Source organism: Bombina bombina, chromosome 4 (assembly GCF_027579735.1).
Source record: "Bombina bombina isolate aBomBom1 chromosome 4, aBomBom1.pri, whole genome shotgun sequence".
Lineage (NCBI taxonomy): Eukaryota > Metazoa > Chordata > Amphibia > Anura > Bombinatoridae > Bombina > Bombina bombina.
The window spans coordinates 648,697,242-648,723,488 of NC_069502.1; the positions used below are offsets into that span (position 1 = coordinate 648,697,242).

General features: G+C 36.5%; 1 protein-coding gene across 6 annotated transcripts in view; it reads left to right on the forward strand.

Annotated features, from left to right (window-relative positions):
* The window catches only part of PTPRK (protein tyrosine phosphatase receptor type K), an 865,926-nt gene that overhangs the window by 399,404 nt on the left and 440,275 nt on the right, over positions 1-26,247 (forward strand). For all 6 annotated transcript variants that reach the window (XM_053710702.1, XM_053710703.1, XM_053710705.1 and 3 more), the window contains exon 6: positions 17,019-17,193. In XM_053710702.1, coding sequence (XP_053566677.1) covers positions 17,019-17,193 — 175 coding nt within the window. The remainder of the gene's footprint in view (positions 1-17,018; positions 17,194-26,247) is intronic.

Consider the following 26,247-nt stretch of genomic DNA (forward strand, 5'->3'; position numbering starts at 1 on the left):
ATCTGTAATCAGAGAGCAGGGTATTGCGGGTTTCCTTATTTGGATGATATCTTGGTACTAGCTTAATCTTTTCATTTAGCAGAATCTCTCACGAAACAACTAGTGTGGTTTCTTCAAAGGCATGGTTGGAGGATCAATTTGCAAGAGAGTTTCTTGATTTCTCAAACAAGGGTCACCTTTTTAGGTTTCCAGATAGATTCAGTGTCCGTTACTCTGTCTTTAACAGACAAGAGATGAATGAAATTTGTTTTAGCTTGTCTAAACCTTCAGTCTCGATCGTTCCCTTCAGTGGCTATGTGCTCGGAAGTTTTAGGTCTTATGACTGCAGCATCGGACGCGATCCCCTTTGCTTGTTTTCATATGAGACCTCTGCAGCTCTGCATGCAGAATCAATGGTGCAGGGATTATACTCGGATATCACAACTGATAAATCCCAACATTCAACTCTCTCTGTTATGGTGGTTGGACCATCATCGGATTGTTAGAGGGACCTCCTGTTCGTCCTTCCTGGACTGTGATCTCAACGGATGCAAGTCTTACAGGTTGGGGAGCTGTCTGGGGTCTCTGACTGCACAAAGGGTTTGGAAACCTCAAGATAGTGAGGTTACCAATCACTATTTTAGAACTCTTCAAGCTCTTCAGGCTTGGCCTCAGTTAAATAGATAACTTTTCATTTGTTTTCAGACAGACAATATCACAACAGTGGCATATGTCAGTCATCAGGGAGGGACTTGCAGCTCTTTAGCAATGAAAGAAGTATCTTGGATACTTTCTTGGGCGGAGTCAAACTCTTGTCTAATTTCTGCGATTCATATTCCAGGTGTAGACAATTGGGAAGCGGATTATCTCAGTTGTCAGACTTTGCATCCTGGGGAGTGGTGTCTCCATCCAGATGTGTTTCATTATATCGTACAAATGTGGGGTCTTCCAGAAATAATTTGATGGTCTCTCGTTTGAACAAGAAACTAACCAGATATCTTTCCAGAGCCAAGGATCCTCAGGCGGAGATGGTGGATGCTTTAGCAGTTCCTTGGTTTTACCAACCTGCTTACGTTTTTCCACCTCTATTTCTTCTTCCAAGGGTGATCTCCAAGATCATTATAGAACAATATGTGTTTCTGATAGCACCAGCATGGCCTCACAGGTTCTGGTATGGACATCTTGTCTGGATGTCCAGTTGCCAGCCTTGGCCACTTCCTTTAAGGCCAGACCTTCTGTCTCAAGGGCCGTTTTCCCATCAGGATCTCAAATCTCTAAATTTGAAGGTATGGTAATTGAACGCTTAGTTCTTAGTCAAAGAGGTTTCTCTGACTCAATGATTAACACTATGTTACAGGATTGTAAGTCTGTTTCAAGGAAGATTTATTATTGGGTTTGGAAAACCTATATTTCTCCAACATAGGTGTGTCCGGTCCACGGCGTCATCCTTACTTGTGGGATATTCTCTTCCCCAACAGGAAATGGCAAAGAGCCCAGCAAAGCTGGTCACATGATCCCTCCTAGGCTCCGCCTTCCCCAGTCATTCTCTTTGCCGTTGTACAGGCAACATCTCCACGGAGATGGCTTAGAGTTTTTTTGGTGTTTAAATGTAGTTTTTATTCTTCAATCTTCTCCCGATAAACATAATGGAACTGAGAGCGATATCCAATGCTCTCAAGGCTTGGCCTCGACTAGCAAAGGCCAAATTCATAAGGTTTCAATCAGACATCATGACGACTGTTACATATATCAACCATCAGGGGGTAACAAGGAGTTCCCTGGCGATGGAGGAGCATCCGGGGGAGTGGGAACTCCATCTGGAAATCTTTGCCCAAATAACTCAATTATGGGGCATTCCAGACATGGTTCTGATGGCCTCTCGTCAGAACTTCATGGTCCCTTGTTACGGGTCCAAATCCAGGGATCCCAAGGCGACTCTATTGGATACAATAGTAGCGCCTTGGATCTTCAACCTAGCTTATGTATTCCCACCGTTTCCTCTCATTTCCAGGCTGGTAGCCAGGATCAATCTGGAGAGGGCTTCGGTGACCTTGATAGTTCCTGTGTGGCCACGCAGGACTTGGTATGCAGACCTGGTGAATGTGTCATCGGCTCCACCATGGAAGCTACCTTTGAGACAGGACCTTCTTATTCAGGGTCCATTCGAACATCCGAATCTGGTTTTCCTCCAACTGACTGCTTGGAGTTTGAACGCTTGATTTTATCAAAGCGTGGGTTTTCAGATTCTGTAATAGATACTCTTATTCAGGCTAGAAAGCCTGTAACTAGAAAAATTTACCATAATATATGGAAAAAATATATCTGTTGGTGTGAATCTAAAGGATTCCCATGGAACAAGATAAAAATTCCTAAGATTCTTTCCTTTCTACAAGAAGGTTTGGAGAAAGGATTTTCTGCGAGTTCTCTGAAGGGACAGATCTCTGCTTTATCTGTTTTACTTCACAAAGGGCTGGCAGCTGTGCCAGACGTTTAAGCGTTTGTTCAGGCTCTGGTTAGAATCAAGCCTGTTTACAGACCTTTGACTCTTCCCTGGAGTCTTAATCTAGTTCTTTCAGTTCTTCAAGGGGTTCCGTTTGAACCCTTACATTCCGTAGATATTAAGTTATTATCTTGGAAAGTTTTGTTTTAGGTTGCAATTTCTTCCGCTAGAAGAGTTTCTGAGTTATCTGCTCTGCAGTGTTCTCCGCCCTATCTGGTCCATGCAGATAAGGTGGTTTTACGTACTGAGCCTGGTTTTCTTCCGAAGGTTGTTTCCAACAAAAATATTAACCAGGAGATAGTTGTACCTTCTTTGTGTCCGAATCCAGTTTCATAGAAGGAACGTTTGTTACACAATTTGGACGTTGTCCGTGCTCTAAAATTCTATTTAGCTGCTACAAAGGATTTCAGACAAACATCTTCCTTGTTTGTTGTTTATTCTGGTAAAAGGAGAGGTCAAAAAGCAACTTCTACCTCTCTATCTTTTTGGCTTAAAAGCATCATCAGATTGGCTTATGAGACTGCCGGACGGCAGCCTCCTGAAAGAATCACAGCTCATTCCACTAGGGCCGTGGCTTCCACATGGGCCTTTAAGAACGAGGCTTCTGTTGATCAGATATGTAAGGCAGCGACTTGGTCTTCACTGCACACTTTTACCAAAATTTTACAAATTTGATACTTTTGCTTCTTCTGAGGCTATTTTTGGGAGAAAGGTTTTGCAAACCGTGGTGCCTTCCATCTAGGTGACCTGATTTACTCCCTCCCATCATCCGTGTCCTAAAGCTTTGGTATTGGTTCCCACAAGTAAGGATGACACCGTGGACCGGACACACCTATGTTGGAGAAAACAGAATTTATGTTTACCTGATAAATTACTTTCTCCAACGGTGTGCCCGGCCCACGGCCCGCCCTGGTTTTTTAATCAGGTCTGATGATTTATTTTCTTTAACTACAGTCACCACGGTATCATATGATTTCTCCTATGCAAATATTCCTCCTTTACGTCGGTCGAATGACTGGGGAAGGCGGAGCCTAGGAGGGATCATGTGACCAGCTTTGCTGGGCTCTTTGCCATTTCCTGTTGGGGAAGAGAATATCCCACAAGTAAGGATGACGCCGTGGACCGGACACACCGTTGGAGAAAGTAATTTATCAGGTAAACATAAATTCTGTTTTCATGGTACTCCTCTTATAAATTCTCCTGGCATTCTTTTAGAATTCCTCGGATCTTAGTTTCTTCAGGATGGTTTGGATAAGGGTTTGTCTGCAAATGCTTTGAAGGGACAAATCTCTGCTCTTTCTTTTTTATTTCATAGAAAGATTGCTAAACTTCCTGATATTCACTGTTTTGTTCAAGCTTTGGTTTGTATCAAACCTGTTATTAAGTCCATTTCTCCTTGGAGTCTTAATTTGGTTTTAAGGATTTTGCAGGCTCCTCCTTTTGAGCCTATGCATTCTTTGGATATTAAACTACTTTCTTGGAAAGTGTTATTTCGTTTGGCTATGTCTTTAGAAGAGTTTCCGAGTTGTCGGCTCTCTTGTGAGTCTCCTTATCTGATATTTCATCAAGATAAAGCGGTTTTACGGACTTTGTTTAAATTTTTGCCTAAGGTTGTAAATTCTAACAACATTAGTAGGGAAATTATTGTTCCTTCCTGGTCTCCTAATTCTAAGAATTCTCTTGAGAGATCTCTACATTCTTTGTATGTGGTAAGAGCTTTGAAATACTATGTTGAGGCTACTAAGGATTTCAGAAAGACTTCTAGTTTATTTATTTTCTCTGGTTCCAGGAAAGGTCAGAAAGCCTCTGCAATTTCTTTGGCATCTTGGTTGAAACTTTTGATGCACAAGGCTTATTTGGAGGCAGGGCAGTCTCCGCCTCAAAGAATTACAGCTCATTCTACTAGATCAGTTGTCACTTCTTGGGCTTTCAAGAATGGAGCTTCAGTTGGTCAGATTTGCAAAACAGCAACTTGGTGGTCTTAGCACACATTTACTAAATTTTACCATTTTGATGCATTTGCTTCTTCAGAAGCAGTCTTTGGTAGAAAAGTTCTTCAGGCAGTTGTCTCAGGTTGATTCCTTTTGCCTATGATTTGAGTTTTTTGAAATTTAAGAAAACCTCATTATTATTTGGATTTAATTTTTTTCAGCGGAAATAGCTGTTTTTATTTTTATCCCTCCCTTTCTAGTGATTTCCACATCTTGGGTATTATATCCCATACGCCACTAGTTTATGGACTCTTGCCACTTACATGAAAGAAAACATAATTTATGTAAGAACTTACCTGATAAATTAATTTCTTTCATAAGACCTACCCTTTCTTTAGTGGTTTTGCTTTTTTTGTATAAAAGCGCATTGTTTTTTCCCAGTTCCTTTTTTTGTATGTTGTTTTTTTTTACACCTCACTACTTGGTTATACGTTTAAACTGAGGTATGTGTGTGGTGGGAGGTGTATTTATAGGCATTTTGAAGTTTGGGAAACTTTGCCTCCTCTTGATAGGAATGTATATCCCATACGTCACTAACTCATGGACTCTTGCCACTATGAAAGAAATGAATTTATCAGGTAAGTTCTTACATAAATTATATATTTTTGTACACTATCCCTTTAAATGGACATGTAAGTAAATCTTCTGTACTGTCCATATAATTTCATGAAAGGCTCTATAGACTTCTGTACAGTTGCTGCCCTTGCATCTAATAGAGGGCACTCCTACAGCTGTATTGGTTAATGGGGGTATTCTTGAAAAGAAAAAGGTTTACATTTCTAAAGAATATCTCAATAAGTTATTGCATTTTAATAGTTAACATTAAGAAGAAAAAGGAAAAAAAAGTTAAATTCTATTTTTGAGAGTGCATAAGCTTGTGGTATCACACACATGTAATTTACAGTTGTGCTAGAGAAGATTTATTATCGGTTGGTTCTTAATAAGTGCAAACTGTACCTCTTAATAGGGGGGGTCAGGCCTTTTCCAATTTTTAAATTAATACTGTTGAATAACTTAGGAATTATATTCATCAAAATAAAAATTCTGCGTTCTGGGTCTGCCTAAAGAAGAGCAGAGTAAGCTACTGGCAGAAAAGTGAAGTTAGGTTGTATGCTGCTTATGAGGGGAGGTAGAGGTACAAGAGTGCAGACCAGGCGTCTCATTGTGGTTTTTTGGTCTTTATTTAGATAACCCTGTTGAATCAAGTTTGAGTTGTCAGGGTGCTTTTAAGAAGTAAAAACCTTATTTGGATAGTGGACCACTCTTTCATATGAGATATGACATAGTTCTATGCTTAGGAGGGATCATTAATTTTTTTAGAGTGATGGCATGTTCCCATAACAGGGACAGTGATGGGAAGATGCATAATAATTCATTTGAAAGAAGAGGATTGCTGTTTTTTAAATTATGGGTCTCATTTCACCTGATAGCCATCTGGGCATCTAATCCTCATTTAAAAGAGGGGCATTCCCCTTATCAAAAGAGGCAGCACTTGACAAATTTACTATTTAGATTGTGGTGCTTGGGTCCATTTAGAACCAAGAGCACTCTAAAGTTCACTTAGTATTCAGGTGACCACAATAATTATATGATTCACCTGCTAACTAGAGGGGCTTCGCATACCTTTATTTGAAAGTGCATTATCGCCTGAATGAGTCTTTCCCATGGGAACTGTCAACCTAATACCTAATTCATAGAATGTAACGCATCATTTAAAATATGGTTATTCTAGGGTAAAATCTGCATATGGTCACTAGAGTTAACTCTTCTCCACAGACCCACCTGCATTTATATATATATATATATATATATATAAAAAAATTTTTTATATGTTTTGATACCACTTAAGCACATGCTTAATATTAATGTATAGGATTTTGAGTATATATGTTGATTGACCGTCATTAAGATTTACATGGATACTCAACTTATGATCTTATTGATGCAGGAAAGATGGTTGGGCAGCGGGCTGTTATATTTGTTAGAAATGTTATGTTTGTAAGGGGAGGGTGCATAGTGCAAAATGTTTCATAAACCGTGAGTGTTCAAAGTCTTGTATGTGTTGATTAATGCAATGTTAGTTGTGTGCATCGAAACTAGGAGCAGAATATGGTTAAAAAAAGCTATTAACTAATTGTTCAGAAAACATAGTACAGATTTTGATATAATAAAAATCATATGTAAATTATTTTACACATTTGTTAGAGGTTCTTTCATTTGTGTAACAAAATAACATAGCCAGTACCTTCGTTTTAAACCTGGTACAATTGCTGATCTTGTCATTTTTTTATTAGATATAAATCTTTTGTTTTTTTTTTTGGGGGGGGGGGGGTCCCAAGGTGGAAAAAAAACCTGTTATATGCTACCAAGACAAAAATGTTAAATAACTGTCCAAGTTTTTCAGCCTCTTGACTAGTTATGGCAGATGACTGTTTTTTTTTTCTTTCCATTTTTCTGTCATGGGGCTGAGGCTTTGACAGACTTGACACCTCTGAAAAGACCCAAGGAAAAACATCAAAGTGGATGAGGTGACAAAAGATCAAAATCTACTAGAAAGGAAAGAAGAATTACAAGCATCCACACATCTACAATAACCGCAGTAAATCTGTCGTCCTGTTAGTTAGAAAAATAACCCAAATCCTAAGATAGTTTATAAAGACAAGTGTTGAGTCTTGAGGACTGTTTGTCTCATCAGAACCTCATAATTCCTTTGTGTATGACCCTGTGCTGAATAAACCAACTTGCTCTTCCTGTCGTTCATTCACTTCTGTTTTCAAATGTACTTTGTTCTCTTGATATCCATTATCGAAAAATATGTGCTTATTCTACACCAGTGGGAGTTAGTTGGTGATTGGTGCCTGCACACATTTGTCTTTTGTGATTCATTGGATAGATGTGATCAGCTAGCTCTCAGAAGTGTATAAGTGCTCCTTGAGCAAAGGTTATCAAGAAAATGAATCAAATTTGATAATAGAAGTTTTGCACAGTTGTTTAAAATTTTATTTTGTATCTGAATCCTGAAACAAAAATTTGGGTTTCATATCCATTTAAAGGGCAAGCAAACTCATTGTAATTACATTTTTGAGGTTCTTCCAATAAATTAACATACCATTTGAACAGCTTAACAACTTTTTTGAGGTTTCATCTGAAAAGTATACAAGCAAGAAATACATTACAGTAAATGAACATAGACTAAATGCTCATATACAATGAAAAATATATCTCAACATAGAATAGTGGACACTGGACATATATTAGTACATAAATTAGAAACCTCAGTGTTTTAATTGTTATGCATAAACATATCCAATATAATTTCTTTCAAACATCGTAAAGCCCTTTTTGGACGTCACAACCTAAATTTATGAAGAGAGAGAGAGAAATTTGTATATTCTAGTTATGTAGGTCACTTTTGTACCATAGTGTAAAATAGTAGTTACACCCAAAGTTAGCCCCCTTCGCAGTTATAGTTCTCCCCATAGCTGATTCTTCCACCTTAGCCAGGATGTGTTGTTGACGTTCCTCAGGAACTTTAGGTATAGGAGACTTATCTGAGCTATGGCTCTGCTCAGGGAATATGGTAAGCTCCAAGGCCATTCTGTTATCAGAGGCTAAACCTCATGCTGAGGTAAGTAACAGAGCCCAGAAAGTTGACCCCATGCCGCATCCAACTTTGAACAAAGCCGCTGAAAGAAAGAATCCAAAAGATCTTCAACAGCTGCCAAAAAAGATCACTAGCGGTCGCCATTTTGGGTCCCAACATTCCTCTCTCAATCAGTGTTTATTTCTTATGATCGGTCCAGTCTACCAGAATTTACCATTTCATATTGTAGCTCAAGTATGAGTGCTATTTCGCTCACTATAGACTTGCAGTTTATGCATAAAACTGCGTTACATCAGGAATCTGGATACGCTTGCTGAGGAGTTGGGTGTGGAGGCAATTGTCTCAAAATAGTCTCTGGATTTTTCACAGCACATACAATACAGGAATCACTTATAGCTCAAGATCTGAAAGCAAGATGATCCCATAAAATGCAGATTTTTAACAGATTATTTTGTGAGCTAAAGCAGCACCAAATAATGCAACCTAAGATGACTGCTTCCTGGAAGTTCCCCCTGAAATTGATTTTTAATGGTCAGACTCCATCCATCACTTTTCTTACTTGGAGGAGACACTCAGGACTTGTTTCTGCAGAAGTCAGGGCTTGCCAGTTTCATTGTATTAACATAATCTCTATTATTTTGCTTCAGCAGAAATAAGGTAACAAACTACAAATTAAGGATATGTGGCAAAGTTATGTTTGTGAAGTGCGCCATGTCATAATTTGTTTGGATGCAGTATAGTGTTTCCAATCAATTAGAAATACAGTACTGCAGTAAAACTGTCTAAGAGGGAGGGGAAATCAAAGCTATATGCAATTTTTTTAGATGATTTGAAAACTTTTGTGGTTGGTTAAAGTACCATCTACATCCCATGTACAAAGGGTTCAGTAAGAAGATATAATAATTGAAAACGCACAATTTGGAGATCTGAGTTTCAATGAAGTGCTGATATAAATAGGCAGACTTGGGTACAGTTTCTCAACCATTCAACACAATAATATCTAGATGATTAGGGTTACTGAATGTTAGTATTGGAGTTTGTATTCTTAGATTTGTGCAGTCAAATATTCATAAAATTTAAGGGGAAAAAAGTTCAGCATAGAGAAAACATGAGAAGACTCTTCAAAAACTTCTAAAATGGTTTGTTGCTTACTCACCTAGATAATTGTATGAATAAATGTCAGGTATTTTTTCTTTAATACAGTTTATTGATCTGTGGTTTTCAGAATTGCATGCAGTTTTCAAGGTGAGATATGGCAAACCTTGTGTTCTAAATGTACCATTTGGCAGCATTAGAAAAATCATTCACACGGCAGTTGCAAGTTTTGTTTTTGTTTTTTTAAAGTCTCAATTAAAGGGATGTTAAACAGTCTATCATTGTAGTAACAAAAAATGCACTAAACAGTGGCTTATGCTTAAAAGAAATCATTGCAATATGTATTATTCATAATTTTAAAAGGATTTTACCTTTAAATCCTTTTTTTGTTTGTTTTTAACTTAATTTCTGCAGTGTCCTTTACTTCCTGTCCTAGCCCCTCAATGAAGAGGAGGCCTCAACAGGAAGGCAAAGGTATAGTACTATAGTGTTTCTTTTGAAGGGTTGCTAGGAGACACCTAAAATTTAAAGGGAGTCTACATGAATATTGTTTAAAAAAATAGATAACCCCCTTTTTACCCATTCTCCAGTTTTGCATAACAAACACTGTTATATTAATACACTTTTTCCCTCTGTTATTATCTTTTATCTTAGCCTCTGCAGACTACCCCCTCATCTCTCATTGCTTTTGACAGATTTGCATTTTAGCCAATCAGTGCAGACTCCTAAATAACTCCATGGGAGTGAACACAATGTTATTTATGTGGCACACATAAACTAGCACTGTCTTACTGTGAAAAACTTTTAAAATGCACTGAGATGAGAGGCGACTTTCAAGGGCTTAGAAATTAACATATGAGCCTACCTATGTTTAGGTACCAAGAGAACCAAGCAAAGTTGATGATAAAAGTAAATTGGAAAGTTGTTTAAAATTCCATGCCTTATCAGAATCATGAAAGTTTAATTTTGACTTGAGTGTCCCTTTAACTTTTGCAATGTCTGCTACCTTGTTCAGCTATGGGCTTGCGCTTGACTGAGATTTTCTAAGTTCTCATTTTGCAAGAAAACTAAAGTGTGTTTTTTTATGTTTACTTTAATCTAAAGTAAAGTAATAATAAATGTTGTTACTAAAGAAATACTGTTTTATATCCCTTTTAATTATGCCCTAGTTATTTTGTTAACAAAACCTTTTCCAACACACCTTCTCTTCTTATATAGTGCTACTTTTAAGGTCCAGTCAGTAGCCAAGCAGTGGTTTTTAAACAGCATCGTCATGCTTTCATGAAAATCTAGATTAGCATCTAATTGACCGTGACCTATTGATTTAGTTAGTTGTCACAAGCAAACCATACTGCTTGATGTTGTGTCCTAATATTTTCCACCCCAAACTTTTAATCTTTCCACTGTGATGTTCCAGTTCTGGAACAGACCCTTACTCATTATTATTATTTGTCTATTATATTTTTTTGTGAGATTGCTCTACAGTTTTCCAGTAATTTGTAACTTTACCCTTACAATAGTAACTGGATAAAAAGTACGACTAAGAGAACTACCTGTATAGACCAACACTTTATTAAAATCTTTAGACCATTACCTGGACTTGCTTGCTGTAATATTTATGTAAACGGGCAAATGTTGAGCACTATGGGCAGGTTCGCAATTAGTGAACCTTTCCGTCTGCAATCTCCGGCCCAGCTCGTAAGCTTACATTCCTGCTTTTTCAAATAAAGATACCAAGAGAACAAAGGAAATTGATAATAGGAGTAAATTAGAACTGTGCTTGAAATTGTATGCTCTATCTGAATCATGAAAGAAAAAAGTTTGGGTTCAGTATCCCTTTAAATAAAGCAGATATTTCAGTGACAACTTGTATGGCTAAACCTCTTTCACAGCCCTTCCTGTTGGTAGCAGTTTCCTTCCTTCTTGAAGGATGAACTTCTTCCACCATGCGTAGAGTATTTTGCTCTTCATGAATTATTTACAGCAGCTGTTCTTGTATCATATTCTTCCATTTGCTGAAATAGTTTAAGAAGACTATACATATCCCTGTATGCCCTTGAGCGTTTTGCATCAGTATGATGTCCCTTAAAATATTAACTAACTGTAATTAAAATCCTTCATTTAACGGGATGCTTGGAATTACTGATATGCTGTAGGCTGGTGTACCCTAATTAATAAATACAAAAAAACCCTGTTAAAGTGACAATGCTATGGTAATAACTAGTGAAATTAGATTAAATAAAATTAATTGAATACCCTGCTGTCTCTCCAGTGATACGTGTTGAATGCAAGTTCTTTCTGTCTTGGACAAAACTGAATAAAGGACAGAGTCACATTAAATGAGTTTTTATGTAGCTGGCCTATCAGCAACAAAATCAGTGCCAGCTGAACCACAGATAGAGGCAAAAGAGAGCTTAGCATATAGTTTAACAGATGCAATTTGTAGTGACCCTGCCTGTGACATCAGTATCCCTTACCATTTTAACTAAAATACACACTCTATTTATGGCTAACCATATTTTCTACACTCACTGCTTTAAAGTATTTAGTTATGTGGAATGAAACAACTTTTCAAAATACTTTTGTTTTGTGCCCTTTTCATGTAATTTAGATCTAAAAACTGAAGATTTTCTAATTGTCAGAGCAATAAATGCACACTGCAGACTTTTCAAGGCTAACCCTGCTACATATATTTGCCCAACTGGCTTAAAATAACTTCAAAACAGTACATACTATACTTACATTATGGCCAAGACTAGCTGTGTTGTCTGCATCATATTTTGCATTGCTTTATAAGGATTCAGTAAATACATTGTGAGAACAGAACACAAACCATACTAATGCAGGAAGTTAGAGTCCCCTTTCTGTAGGAACTCATAATCTAAAATCTAGATCACTGGTTTTCAAACCTGTCCTCAGGCCTCACTAACAGGCCACCTTTTTGGGATATCTGAACTTGAGCACAGGTAAAACAATCAGCTGATTAGTAAATATGGTTATATTACCTGCTTTCAACCAAGGTTATCCTGAAAATCTGTCCTGTTAGGGAGGGCTGAGGACAGGTTTGAAAACCAGTTGTCTAGGTGAATTGACTGGGATGATAGAGACGAGATGAGGGGTGGCTGGTGATGGGCTAAAAACATTAAAGGGACAGTCTACACCAGAATTTTTATTGTTTTAAAAGATAGATAATCCCTTTATTACCCATTTCCCAGTTTCGCATAACTAACACAGTTATAATAATATACTTTTAACCTCTGTGATTATCTTGTATCTAAGCCTCTGCAAACTGCCCTTTTTTCAGTTCTTTTGACAGACTTGCAGTCTAGCCAATCAGTTCAAAAAGAGAAGAGAGAGAAGAGGCGCCAAATGGTGTGTATCGTTTTGAATTCAGTAGGCCATGCCCCCAAATAAAAACTACTTACAAAATTTCCAGCACTTGTTTGGGGGCATGGCCTACTGAATTCAAAACGATACACACCATTTGGCGCCTCTTCTCTCTCTTCTCTTTTTGAACAGAACCTGTGATTGCCAACACCTTTCTGGAATGAGATTGCTGCCTGGAGATTACAAACACCTCTGAGAGTGTGGACTATCTTATTATATATTGTTAGAGAGATAGTTTATCCATCATAGTAAACTATATCATACTAAGATACTCTTAACCGAACAAGTTATATATCTATTTGTAGGTTATCATTATTGTTCTTGTTGTATTATTGTCAATATCAACACTAGTCGAGACAATTTAAACTTTTCTATGACAGTTTTGCAGCACATTGCACATTAATACTGGCGGATTATTGCTAGTATTTGAGGGCGCCTCTAATTTTATTTTAATAACTAGCCAATCAGTGCCTGCTCCCAGATAACTTCTTGTGCACGAGCACAATGTTATCTATATGAAATACGTGAACTAACACCCTCTAGTGGTGAAAAACTGTTAAAATGCAATCTGAAAGAGGTGGGCTTCAAGGCCTAAGAAATTAGCATATGAACCTCCTAGGTTAAGCTTTCAACTAAGAATACCTAGAGAACAAAGCAAAATTGGTGATAAAAGTAAATTGGAGAATTGTTTAAAATTACATGCTCTATCTGAATCATGAGTTTATTTTGGCCTAAACTGTCCCTTTAATAATTGGATAAATATCTATCCGTAAGCTTATATTTTGTGTCTAAGGGTCCTTCCTTTCCATTCATAAAATTTCACATAGTATTCAGAAAGCATATTATTAACATAACGCACCTTTTAACAGTAAAGCCTGGGAGCCACTGGCTCCTAGAATTTTACCCCTGGCTCCTAAAATTTTGGGTTATTCTCCATAAATCTATATAGAAATACCACTGCCTGGCTCCTAAATATTCTTAGTGGCTCCTAAATTTTAAACAGTTTTGTCTTACTATTACTTATGGCCAAAAACATAGTTAAATTAGTGTATAAAATGTTGTCCTGTGTAATCTATAGTTTCACGGTAAACTTGAGTGGAGTTTTGTTATGTTAATTAGTAAAATTCACTTTTCTTTTGTTTGTGTCTTCGTTCTTTCGTTTGCTCTCTTTTTTTATTTTTTTATTTAAAGGGCCATAATACCCAAATGTTTAAACACTTGAAAGTGATGCAGTATAGCTAAAATATAGCTGACTAGAAAATATCACCTGAACATCTCTATGTAAAAGAGAGATATTTAACCTCAAAAGTTTCTCAGTAGCCACATCCCATTGTAAAGGACTATAAGCAGCAAATCAGTATGTCTGTCCGAGGACAGTGGAAGGAGCGAGCTTTTGTGCACACTCATCTTATTTCCCTATTCAGTGTAAGGAAGCTTACAATGAAATCTCATGAGAGTTAAGTGAAATCTCATGAGATCACAGTAGAAGAGTTCATGACCTCAGCACTGTTGATGCTGATTGGCTGCTGTTCATTTCTTCATTATTTTTTTTTTACCTGCAGCTGGGCAGCAGCTGAGTATAACTTTTTACACAGAACTTACTCTGCTGAGCTGAGGAAGTTGTGAGGTAAAATATCTTCCCTTATTATATAGAGATGCTCAGGTAATATTTTCCTGTCAGCTTTTTTAAGTTATGCTGCATCAGTTTCAATTGATTTAGCATACGTGTATTATGCCCCTTTAATAAAAACAAAACTATTTCCCATAATTCTATCTGTGCATTTTAGAGTTGTATATTGGTGTTGCTGATCACAACAGAATGTGAGTGAGATGTGACAATAAAGTTCTTGTCTCCTAAACGATCATACATTGACAGTACTTAAGAAAGGTAAAAGCTGATTTATGCGGTTGTTGATAAAGTGCTTGATTCAGGTGGCAAGAAAATAATTTGTTTCTTTAATATATTTTGACAAGCTCATCTTGAAGTGGCTACTTCACTGGAATAAGCAAACAGATAGGGTTCTTGTCTAATTTAGGACTGTGGACTAAGGGAGGCCTTAAATATTTTATAGCAACTTGTTTTTCAAACACACTGTAGCCGAAGAAGAATTTTCAAATACATAATCTTAATAGGGAAAAATCTATATTATAGTAAAATGGTTGTCACAGTGCCGTGTTATGTAGATGAATCAAGAAGGTTGTTTTTTTTTTTTAATGGAAACTTGGGACACTCACTGCGGTACATATCTGACTGATGCTTTTTCTCTGATTTAGTTATAGGAAACTTGACCCTAAAAAAAACCTTCATTAAGTAATTTGTGATGCTCTTCACATGTCAGAATAGTATGCTGGACAAAAACAGTACAAATATTTGGTGACAGGCTAAATAAGCCAATGCTTGTCTTTCTCATTGAGGGTTTAGATTAGCGTGAAGAGACTTAAAACTTACATTTAAAATACATCTAATTATTTTGTTATGCTTGTGAGTTAGGTCATTCTCCAGTGTCTACCGCTAGAGCTATTTTGCCTTTTATAACAGCAATTTGTGTACATCCTGTTAGTAAAAAAAAATTTGATTTTGTGTGGGTGTTCAAATAAATTTAAAACATTTAAAGAGTGCTCTTTTACACGAATGCTAGAAAATGGGTGCTTTATGTCCCTTTAAGGTTATTAGAATTTGTCATTTTATACATAGAACATATATTGTTACTTTTTCCTATTTGTCTCCACATCACTGTATCTGATACACAAGGTACCACATTCAGAATTTCAACAGGTATTTTGTTTTTGTTTGTTTTTTCCCTAGAGGATCAGAATTTCTTGGCTGGCAAAGATGTGTTTAAGGCTGAGTAGTCTATCAGAGCAATATACTTTATCTTTCTGAACCAGACGTGACAGCGCATTCTCTCAGTTTGATTAAAACAGAGATTTCTTCTATTTATGAGAAGTTTGCTAGATTATGGATGCCCTGCTAAACGATGCTTGATTTTATTGCAGAAGAGGATTTAAGCTTTGATGTTTGGCCAGTAAAAATAGAAGATAAAAAAAAGTGAATGTGTTTGCCTTTTTTGTTTTGTTTGCTGGTATAAGTATCTTCTTGACTTCACAAATAAAGCTATGTGCAATTTTATATTCGTGTTTGAGGTTATTCAGCAGGTAATATTGGTGTTTAGTGTCTTTTACTGTTTTGTTTTTAAAACGGATCCTTAACATTTTCTTTTGTGTACATGGAGCAAGAGCTGTTGTTATACAGATTTGGGTAACCATGTTAGAAAGGATTGAAAGGTTTGAAACTCACAATTTTTATTCTGGGATATTTTGGTATTGGGGACTAAGCAGACATGGCTTTGCAGTCTGTGAGACTGTTTGGATGACCCAGGGTGTCATTTGAATATTCCAGTGTATGGTCTGAGTGTTTTGTGTGCAGCATTGGGGTGCTGGGGATTTTGCATTCTGGGCTTATATAGGAAATGCATAATGGAACTTGACCCCACAGGATGGGGTCCTAGTCAGCAGTATTTTGCATGCTTGTGACCTTTGGGCTCTAGAGGGCAGTTGTGTATTGGTTTTTACTATGAAGAAGCATTCCGTTTCCAGAGGATGAGGGATTCCCAGAGAGCAGTTTTGGGGTCTTGGGACTTGTTCAACACACTGCAGAACAAATCCATTCTAGGTTAACCTGCAGTTCTTAAAGGGACAGTATACACTCATGTTCATATAACTGCATGTAATAGACACTACTATAAAGAATAAGATGCACAGATACTGTTATAAAAATCCAATATAAAACTATTTAAAAACTTACTTAGAAGCTGTCAGTTTGGCTCTGTTGAAAAGGTAGTTGGAAAGCCCACTGCAAGTGGCAAATAAGACACCCCCCCCCCCCCTCCCCCTTCCCCTTCTTTTGCATATGAAAAGACCCTTTATACAAACAGGAGCAAGCTGGAGAAGGTAGCTGACCGTATTCACATAAAACTTTGGGGCTTGGTTAGGAGTCTGAAAATCAGAGCAATGTTATTTAAAAATAAGCAAAACTATACATTTATTTTGAAAAAAAACTGTATGGGCTTTATAAATAGATCATCTACAAAACATTTATGCAAAGAAAAAATGAGTGTATAATGTCCCTTTAAGTTGTGAAACTTAAAAATCTAGTACCAGTCAAAAGTCTTATCACTAAATGGAGGACTAAAAAAAATCAATACCTTTTATAGTTTACCAGACGTGTGTGTGTGTGTGTGTGGGGGGGGGGGGTGTATTACAAGACAGAAAAGAAAAAAGGACCAGTTTAATCAGATATAAAAAAGTTTTATTTCTTACTCATTCACTGTAACATCCGTACAACTACTGGAAAGCTCTAGCCCTGACTTGTATGTACTTTTCCCATATCTTGTACTGTTTCTTCCTTTTTGTTAGTTTGATTGTTTTCCTTTTTTGACTTACATGAAATGTATTTCCACAGAGGCGGAATGGAGAAGACATCCCCGTGGCGCAAACCAAAAACATCAATCACAGGAGGTTTGCAGCCACCTTCAAGATGCGTGAGGTGACAAAGGCAGATGAAGACTTATATAGATGCGTGACACAATCGGAGAGAGGGTCGGGAGTCTCAAATTTTGCTCAACTCATTGTTCGAGGTAAAGGTTGATTTTTATTTTTGTTATATATGAATCATCCAAAATATTATAAAGGAGGCCTCACTTCACAATGTGTACAGTTTAATCAGTGCCCTGCAATACTTTGTACAAAAAAATCTTAAAGAAAATTTCTGCTGCCATAAATGAGAATTTTAAACATACAAATCCCACTCTATCTGCTTGCACTGCACAGCATTCTCTATATTGTAGCGGTAACTGTGCTTCTGGTTGTGCATACTTTTTGTACAAAGAAAACTGTGCAGTGAAATGGATAACTGCAATGTTCTAAAAATATATCTGTGCTTTACATGTAAACACAGGAATAAAGCTGGAATTATTACTGTCTTTTTTTTTTTTTTTTTTAATAAATTTCTTTTTATAGTTAATTCTCATGAAACCTAATAAATGAACTCTCACATTGCTGACTCATAATGATAAAATTTGATTCCACAGTTGCACACTAGTAATACAATGTAACTGTAAAAACTCAAGTTTTCCTGTCTGCTGATCACCTTCTCCCATGTCTGGCTTTTATTTCAGTAAAAGCCTGCTGGTATACGACACACACACATCTAATTTTCTTAAAAAATAAAAAAAAAGGGGAAAAATAAAGCATAGGCTTGCTTGTTTAATGTTTAAAAACAATGTGCCCTTTGTAACATGTAATGTATGAAAAATCACTTGTCGGGTTAATTTTTTCCTCTTGTTATCTATTTGACTGTTTGGCATTTCACAGATTGTAAATTAGTATTTGCCATCAGTACAGTGTGTCTATGGATTATTGCATGCAGTATATATAAGTGGATGTTTGTTGTAAGAAAAAATAAATCCTTAAACACTGCATGATTTGCTGTTACATGTTAATATATGGACAGCTTTTTTGTGTGTATAATTCATGTTATTTAGTATGATACACAAAAGCATTTACACCCTCTGACCTTCAGGATTTTTTTTGTGGGATAACTAAATATATGTGCTTGTTATGCTTTGCCCGGATTTCTTTTCTTGGGATGCTTCATGGCTCACAAGTATTTAATGGCTATCTATAGCTTATATTCAGTAAGTCCTCCAAGTACTGTACGTCTGTTTTTGATGATTATATCCACTCTGGCTAACAGCATGGGCTCCTTATTACTTTAGATGTATGTCTGTGGCAAGCTATTCCTTTTTACATGAAAGCATATTACTGAGTGCTTGCTACAAAGCTAATGATCTTTTTGTTGCATTTTGTTACTGATCACTTATAAAAAGGGGTTATAATGAAAAGATTTTTCATACTAGTCATCTTTGTCTAGGCCAAGCTTCTACTTCTACACAAACAGCTTAATTGGTTAATGGTTTACATCTCCATATACGTAACTGCCAGATAATGTAACAATAGGCCGTCTACAATTATATGCCACCTTCCATCAAAAACATTGTTTTAACTTTTTTTTTTTAAGGCAACCAACACATGCATTTTTTGTTGTCTTTGTAGTAAAGTTGCAAATGGTTCTGGGACAGGGAGATCTGTTAGTGATACAGTAAAAAAGGGACAGTCTATTGGAAAGTGTTTATTGTTTAAAAATATAGATAATCCCTTTATTACCCATTCCTCTGTTTTGCGTAACCAACACTCTTATATTAATATACTTTTTACCTCTGATTACCTTGTATCTAAGCCTAAGCAGATGGCTTTCTTATCTCAGTGTTATTTACAAACTTGCATTTCAGACAATTAGTGCCGACTCCTAAATAACTTAATGGGAGCGAGCACAATGTTATCTATATGGCACACAAGAACAAGCAATGCATTTTATTAGCTATCCACAGTCCGTGTGAGATAAGGTGACCTGAAGATCTAAGAAATCAGCCTATGAGCATAGCTAAATTTAGCCTTCAACAAAAAATGCAGAGAGAACAAAGCAAATGTCAAGATAAATCTGAATCATCTGAATCATGAAAGTTTATTTTTGACTTTACTGTCCCTTTAAAGGAACATTGCTATTGAAAAATGATATGCTCTAATTAATTAGAGCATCTAATTTTTACACTGCTCACCCTCAAGGTCTGTGTTTAATCCCTGCAAATTGTTTAAACACACAGATACAGTCCCACTCTGGAGAACTGCTGGTGTGACTGACATTGAGCCATTTAGAAATTGCAGTTGCATGACCCCACAAATCACCGGCTGAGTAATACTTGCAGCTCATGAGTTGGGCTTAAAGGGACACTGAACCCACATTTTTTTTCTTTCATGATTCAGATAGAGCATGACATTTTAAGCAACTTTCTAATTTACTCCTATTATCAAATTTTCTTTGTTCTCTTGCTATCTTTATTTAAAAATGTAGGAATGTGATGCATAGGAGCCAGCCCATTTTTGGTTGAGAATGTGGGTAAACGTCAGCCTCCAATAAGGAAGCACTATTCATGGTGCTGAACCTAAAATGGTCTGGCTGCTAAGATTTACATTCCTGCTTTTAAAATAAAGATAGCAAGAGAACAAAGACAATTGATAATAGGAGTAAATTAGAAAGTTGCTTAAAATGTCATGCTCTATCTGAATCATGAAAGAAAAATATGGGTTCAGTGTCCCTTTTATCTATGTATTAACCCATTTGCAGGAGTTAGACATAGGGTCTACAGTACGTAGAGCAAAAATTACATGTGCTAATGAATTAGAGCATGTCATTTCTCTGCTACAATGTTAATTTAAAATAACCTGGAATCACTTGCAACTTGCACAGTGATGCAAAACAGAATATAAATAAAACAGAGTATCAGATTTAAGACTTTATTATTTCCTATTGTCTCATGAATGTTTTGAGTACATTTCCAGAGAAAGTGAATCTTTTTATTGTTGGAATAAATAAGCTTGGGTCTTCGTGCTCTGCTTTGTAATACATATTAATTCCTATGCTGTTTATCCAACAAATTGATCTTGTTAACCAAAATATATACTTAAATAAACCCAGAGGGATTCAGCTTCTCTGGTGTTAAAACCATACTTGGGATTAACCACGATGACGGTTCTTGTATATCAGTGGCACGTTAAGTCTGACATCCTGCTATATCCAGAGAAAAGATGGTAATTTTAAGGGAAAGTTTGGGGCCACTGATACGAACTGCCTATAATGAGAGTTGGCAGCGTATTGCCCATTGTCAGCGTTGACCCAGAGGCAAGAGTTTATTAGTACGTTTCCTTCCAAAGCCGAAGTGACAGGGCATGCCCAGGGCTTTCTCATTTTTTAGCTGCTATTTGTAACAGATTAAACTTTGTCTTCTAGATCTTGCTGCTGTGTTCTATTGATCTGGGTTTAAACACAGCCAGTGGGTGGGGGGAAAAAACACATACAATTTACTTTGTCATGACTAGTTCAGCTAAGAGATCGCTCAGAGTAATTCTAATGTTTTTAGCTCCAAAGTGCTAGTGCCAATTTTTTGGCTGTGGGTAGCTGTGTTTTCTACAGTAAGGAAAAATAGGTCTTGATTTTATGTTAACATGTTGTTTTATATAGACTATTTTTCCTTTTCAATCTGAGCTCTGTTCTTGTGTTATTTCGCTATGAAACTATATGTAACGCTGTATTCCTCTTCAAAGAGCAGAGAGATTAGGGAAGAAAATGTTGGAAATGTAATCAGGGACAATAAGTGACAACAGAAAGCCTCGGTTTTACCATATTGTTCTAACTCTTCTGCTTATCTTTGCAAGCCAAGGTGCGACACTCAGATACTTAACATATCAAATAAAGCAGTGACATTTCATTAAAGTGTGATTGTCAGCAACAATGCTTTGTTTTGATAGTGTCAAGGCTGTTAAAACCATAAATCCGTAACCAAGTTATATCCCCTGATTTGTTATTTGTGTGTTAAAACATCTTTTGATTTTTAACTTTAGATAGAATGTGTTTTTTTTAAGAAATATTAAATCAAGCTGGGTTATTTTTTTTTTTTCACATTTCTTTTTATTTTGCCAAGAAAGATAAACATTTAACAGTAGGTGAATCCAACAAAAAAGCAAATAAGAAAAATACTTGCAAAAAAGTATACGTTAATACAAAACAGAATACAGTCTCGCTTGGACATGAAAGGACACCTTAAATGGGTGAAGAAGTTCACCTATCCACTCGAGAAACGAAAGAAAGACAACTCTGACCTGGCAATTTTTCTTAATGCATAAAAACCCTCCCAAAACTCTGATCACCATTAATGCTATAAACTCTAGATCCTAACTGGCACACACACAGAGAAAAGAAAAACAGAGAAGAGAAAAAAAAAAAAAAAAAACCCACACAGCCCCCCCCTCTCCTCAACCAGCTTTCACCAGAATCCTTCAGTCAAGCAGCCACTCACCTCTAAGGTTAGCTTCCAATAAGAAAAGAGAATTTTTAAATGGCTGCAGGATCAATTTTTGAGTTTCCTGATCCAGAGATTTAATGAAAATCCCCCATTTATTTAAAAAGAACCTAATGTTATCTATCTGTGCTTTTACTGAGGCTTGTTCTAGAAACATTTGATATGTTATCCCCTTTTTAAATTCAGAGAATTTGGGTTCTTTGTTAGACTGCCAATATTTTAAAACCAGTTTCCTACCGAACAGTATCATTGTATTTATTAATAAATAACTAGGGCCTACTTCTTCCTGGTTTGCTAAGAAAAAGACTGCATGTTTACTTACTTGAAAGTGTTGGTTTAAGATTTTAGTGACCCAAAATGAGATTTTCCCCCAAAATCTTTGGATTACAGGACAGGACCAAAAAAGATGGAACATATCTGCTGCCAGATACTTGCATTTCCTACAAGCTATGTTCTCATGTTTTTTGTCCCACCGAGCCTGCCAGCTAGGTGTACAATAGCATTGATACCAAATCTTTAACTGTTGTTCTCTAAAATATTCCCCTCTCATTGCCTTTGCTACCCTATCTCCCGAGTTCTTAAATAAATCTGATTCTTGTAAGTTATCACCCGCTATATCCCATTTAAGTTCCAAATATCTTTTATTGCTTTGTTCTTGAGAAGTAAGTAAAGCATTATAAGAGTTTGTGATAGAATAATTTCCTGCTTGAAACATATTAGTTATCTGCCTTAATATATCATTGTCCCACTCTATAGCCACTATTTTCCTACACTGATCAGCATAGTGCCGTAGTTGTAAATAAGAGAAGAATAAACGATTTGGTATGTTAAATTCCGATTTACATTCATTAAAAGATTTAATCGAGTTATCTTCTTTTTTAATTAGCTGTGCAATATGATTAATCCCTCGGTCTGACCAGGCATTAAATCTAGCTGAGTCATAGCCTACCTCGAATTCAGGATTACCTTTAATTGAGAGAAAAGCTGAACCCCGATGGCTGATCCCAATTTTAGCACAGAATTGACGCCAGGCCCGTATTGGTTGGTCTATGATAAACATCCCCCTTGTTTCTATAGGAATTAGTTTTAAAGGCATGTGTGTTAATGCTTTCAGGGCATAAGGTGCTACTAAAGCTCCTTCAATTTCTAGCAAGGAGAAGTGTCCTGTTTCCGAAAACCAGTCCCAAACAAATTTTAGGTTAGAAGCTATATTATACATCTCAAAATCGGGAAGAGCCATACCTGCAGCCTCTTTCCTGGCACTCAAACGTTTCAACGCTATCCTAGGTTTTTTTTTGCACCAAATAAATTGCGATATTAGTTTGTTGATTAACTGACAATCTTTCCTCAGTAGTAGAAGTGGGAGAGCCTGAAAAATATATAAAAATTTAGGGAGAGAAATCATTTTTATTAAATGTATTCGTCCCATAAAAGAAATGGGCAGGTTCTTCCATCTTTCTAAATCTGCCTGGAGTGATGCAATAGCTGGTACAAAATTTAACTTGTACCATCTCTTAGAGTTAGATGCAAATTTTATCCCTAGATATGTAATATGATCTTTGGTTACTTTAAAAGGGGTTTCTGGAGAGCTTTTTAATTTGATAAGCCACATAAGTTCCGATTTTTCTTTGTTAATTGCAAAGCCGGAAAAAGCCTGGAAAGATTCTAAAGCTTCCATAATTATAGGCAGATTATATTGGAGATTTTGAGCAAATATAAGCAGATCATCGGCATATATGGCTTGGGTTATTCTGTGTCCTTTGATATTTATCCCTAGCAGTTCTTGTCTAAACAATATTGCCAGAGGTTCTAACGCTAAGTTAAAAAGCAACGGGGATAGCGGACAACCTTGTCTTGTTCCTCGCTGGAGTCTAAAATGTTCTGAAGTTAAGGAGTTAATACTTAGACTCGCCCCTGGATTAGAGTACAGTAAGGCAATAATATGGGAAAATTTACCCTGGATACCGAACTTATTAATAGTTGTCAACATATGATCCCAAAGTAGCGTGTCAAACGCTTTCTGGGTATCAATCGAAATAATTGCTGCATCCTCTGTGAGCTTTTCTCTCCCTCCTTTTTTTTGTTCGCAATAATTAATTGCTATTTCTAGTTTCCTGAGGTTTTTAATAAGTGTCCTTCCTTTGATAAAACCAGTTTGATCAGGATGGACCAGTTCACTAATCACTTTTTGGAGTCTGTCTGCTAAGATGTGGATAAGGATTTTGTAATCCACGTTTAACAGAGAGATGGGTCTGTAAGACTCCATTAGTTCTTTATTTTTACCTTGTTTGTAAATTAAGATTATTCTAGATTCTGTAAAATATTTAGAAGGTGTTTGATTATCTTGTAGGAAACCATTGAAAAGCTCACAGAGAATGGGGGTAACCGAATCTGCAAGAATTTTATATAATTCTCCAGGAAGATCATCCGGGCCTGGCGCTTTGTTTAGCTTTAATTTCGTAATAGAGTTTTTAATCTCCTCCTCCTTGATTGGAGAGTTGAGGAGATCCAGATCATCTTTAGCTATTTGAGGTGTTTTAATCCTATCCCAGAAGAGAGCTTTTTTTGTTTTATCTATAGGTTGAGCCTGATATAATTGTTTAAAGTAGTGCGTGAATTCCTCTAAAATATCATGGGGGAGAGTGCAAGTTTTGTGTTTAGTTTTTATTATTGATATTATACTGTTAGATTTTCTAGTACTTACCAATCTGGCTAAGAATTTCCCTATCTTATTACCGAACTGCATATAATTGCTATTTCTTTTCAGCTCATGCTGGATTTCTTTTGATATATGCCAATTGTCTCTTTGTTTTTTGACTTCCAGATAGTTTCTCCAGTTCTCTTGACTATTATCTGCAACATATTTTTGAAATTTATTAATAATCTGCTTAGAAAGTTGGATCCAATAAGCGTCCTTTTTACTTTTATCATATAAGCCAGAATTTCTCCCCTTATCACGGCTTTGAAAGCTTGCCACAAAGACTCTATATTCAAGACTGATCCTTTATTCTCATTGTAATAGAGATTCCATTTCTCTAGCAAAAAGCCTCTAAATTTTAAATTATTATAAAAATATGTTGGAAAGTATAATCTGTGATTCCCTGGTTTAGGATTCAAGATAGACAAAGAGATAGTGATGGGGGCGTGATCCGAAATTGTGATAGGCAAGATTTCGGCTTTTTTTGCCAGAGAGAACAATTTGTCGCTAATTAAGAACATATCGATTCGTGAAAATGATTTGTACACTTTGGATAAACACGTAAATTCTTTACTGTCTGGATAAATGTTCCTCCAGATGTCTAATAAGCCTAGATTAAAGCAGAATTTTTTAAAAATTTTTGTATCCTTGCCGCCTGATATAGCCTCTTTCCCCCTCTGATTCCTATCTAGGAAGCTAGATGCCACCAGATTCAGGTCTCCTCCTAGTATTATATTTTGATTGTATTCTAATAATTTATTTTGGAGAGGTTCCCAGAACTCGGTTTTTTTTACATTTGGACCATAAACATTACATAACACGAATCTTTTTAAGCCTATTTCTATCTCTAATATGATAAATCTCCCTTGTTGATCAATTTCTTGTTTTAGAATTTTATATTTTAGTGATTTCCTAAAAAGTATAGCTACCCCTCTTTTTCTCTGTACTCCTGCCGAATAGATAACCTCGCCCACCCATCCCCATTTGAGTTTTTGACTTTCTATCTCGTTTAAATGGGTCTCCTGTAGGAGGCCAATATCAATTTTAAGTTTGTTAAAGTGTTGTAGTATTGCTTTCCTTTTAACCGGGGAGGTAAACCCTCCCACGTTCCATGATCCAAATTTACATAATTCCGTCATATCTTATACTTCTTTCCTACTTCTAGGTAGAGACATGGAAAATCTAAGAGAAAGGGGGGGGGATGAGGAGAGAGAAAAAAAAAAAAAAAAAAAAAAAAAAAGAGTCCCTTTCGCACACACTCCTAACATTCCTATCTTGCCCCCTACTTGTAATATTTTGCTTCTTACTTGACCCCTTTTCTGCACCTAGAGATTTATCTCCTTCCTTCTCCCTTCTCCTATTCCACTCTTTACTCAGCATGGCTACCTCTGATATAAGGCTTGTATCCCTCATCTGATCACTTTTACCTTTGCTCTGTTCTCAAGAAGTCCTCTAGGTCCTGAGGATTATCAAAAATCCTAAAACCTTCTTTAGTCTGTATACTGATTCTGGCTGGATACAATAGCCTAGCTATCCTGCCTTCCTGGATCAAACGTGAGCAGATGGGGGCACATAGCTTCCTCTTGCTAGCTGTTTCATATGCAAAATCTTGGAAAATTAATAATTTCTTATTTTGAAAGAGGACTGTTTTTTGTGCTCTATAAGCTTGCATGATCTTGACCTTTTCTTGAAAGTTCAAGTATTTGATAATAATTGGTCTAGGTCTGCTCTTATCATCCTCTTGATCTCTTACCCTGCCTAACCTATGAGCTCTTTCTACTATGAATGTACATGATGGCTCATTGATGTTTAACAAGGAGGGCAGTTGGATTGAAGCAAAGTGGATTAGCTCTCTTTCAGATACTGTTTCAGAGACCCCAATCACTCTTACATTGTTTCTCCTAGATCTATTTTCCATATCCTCAACTTTATCACTAAGATATTTGACTTGTTTCTGAATATATGTTAAATCCTTATCTTTCTCTATATCTCTGTCTTCCAGATCTGATATTCGCTGT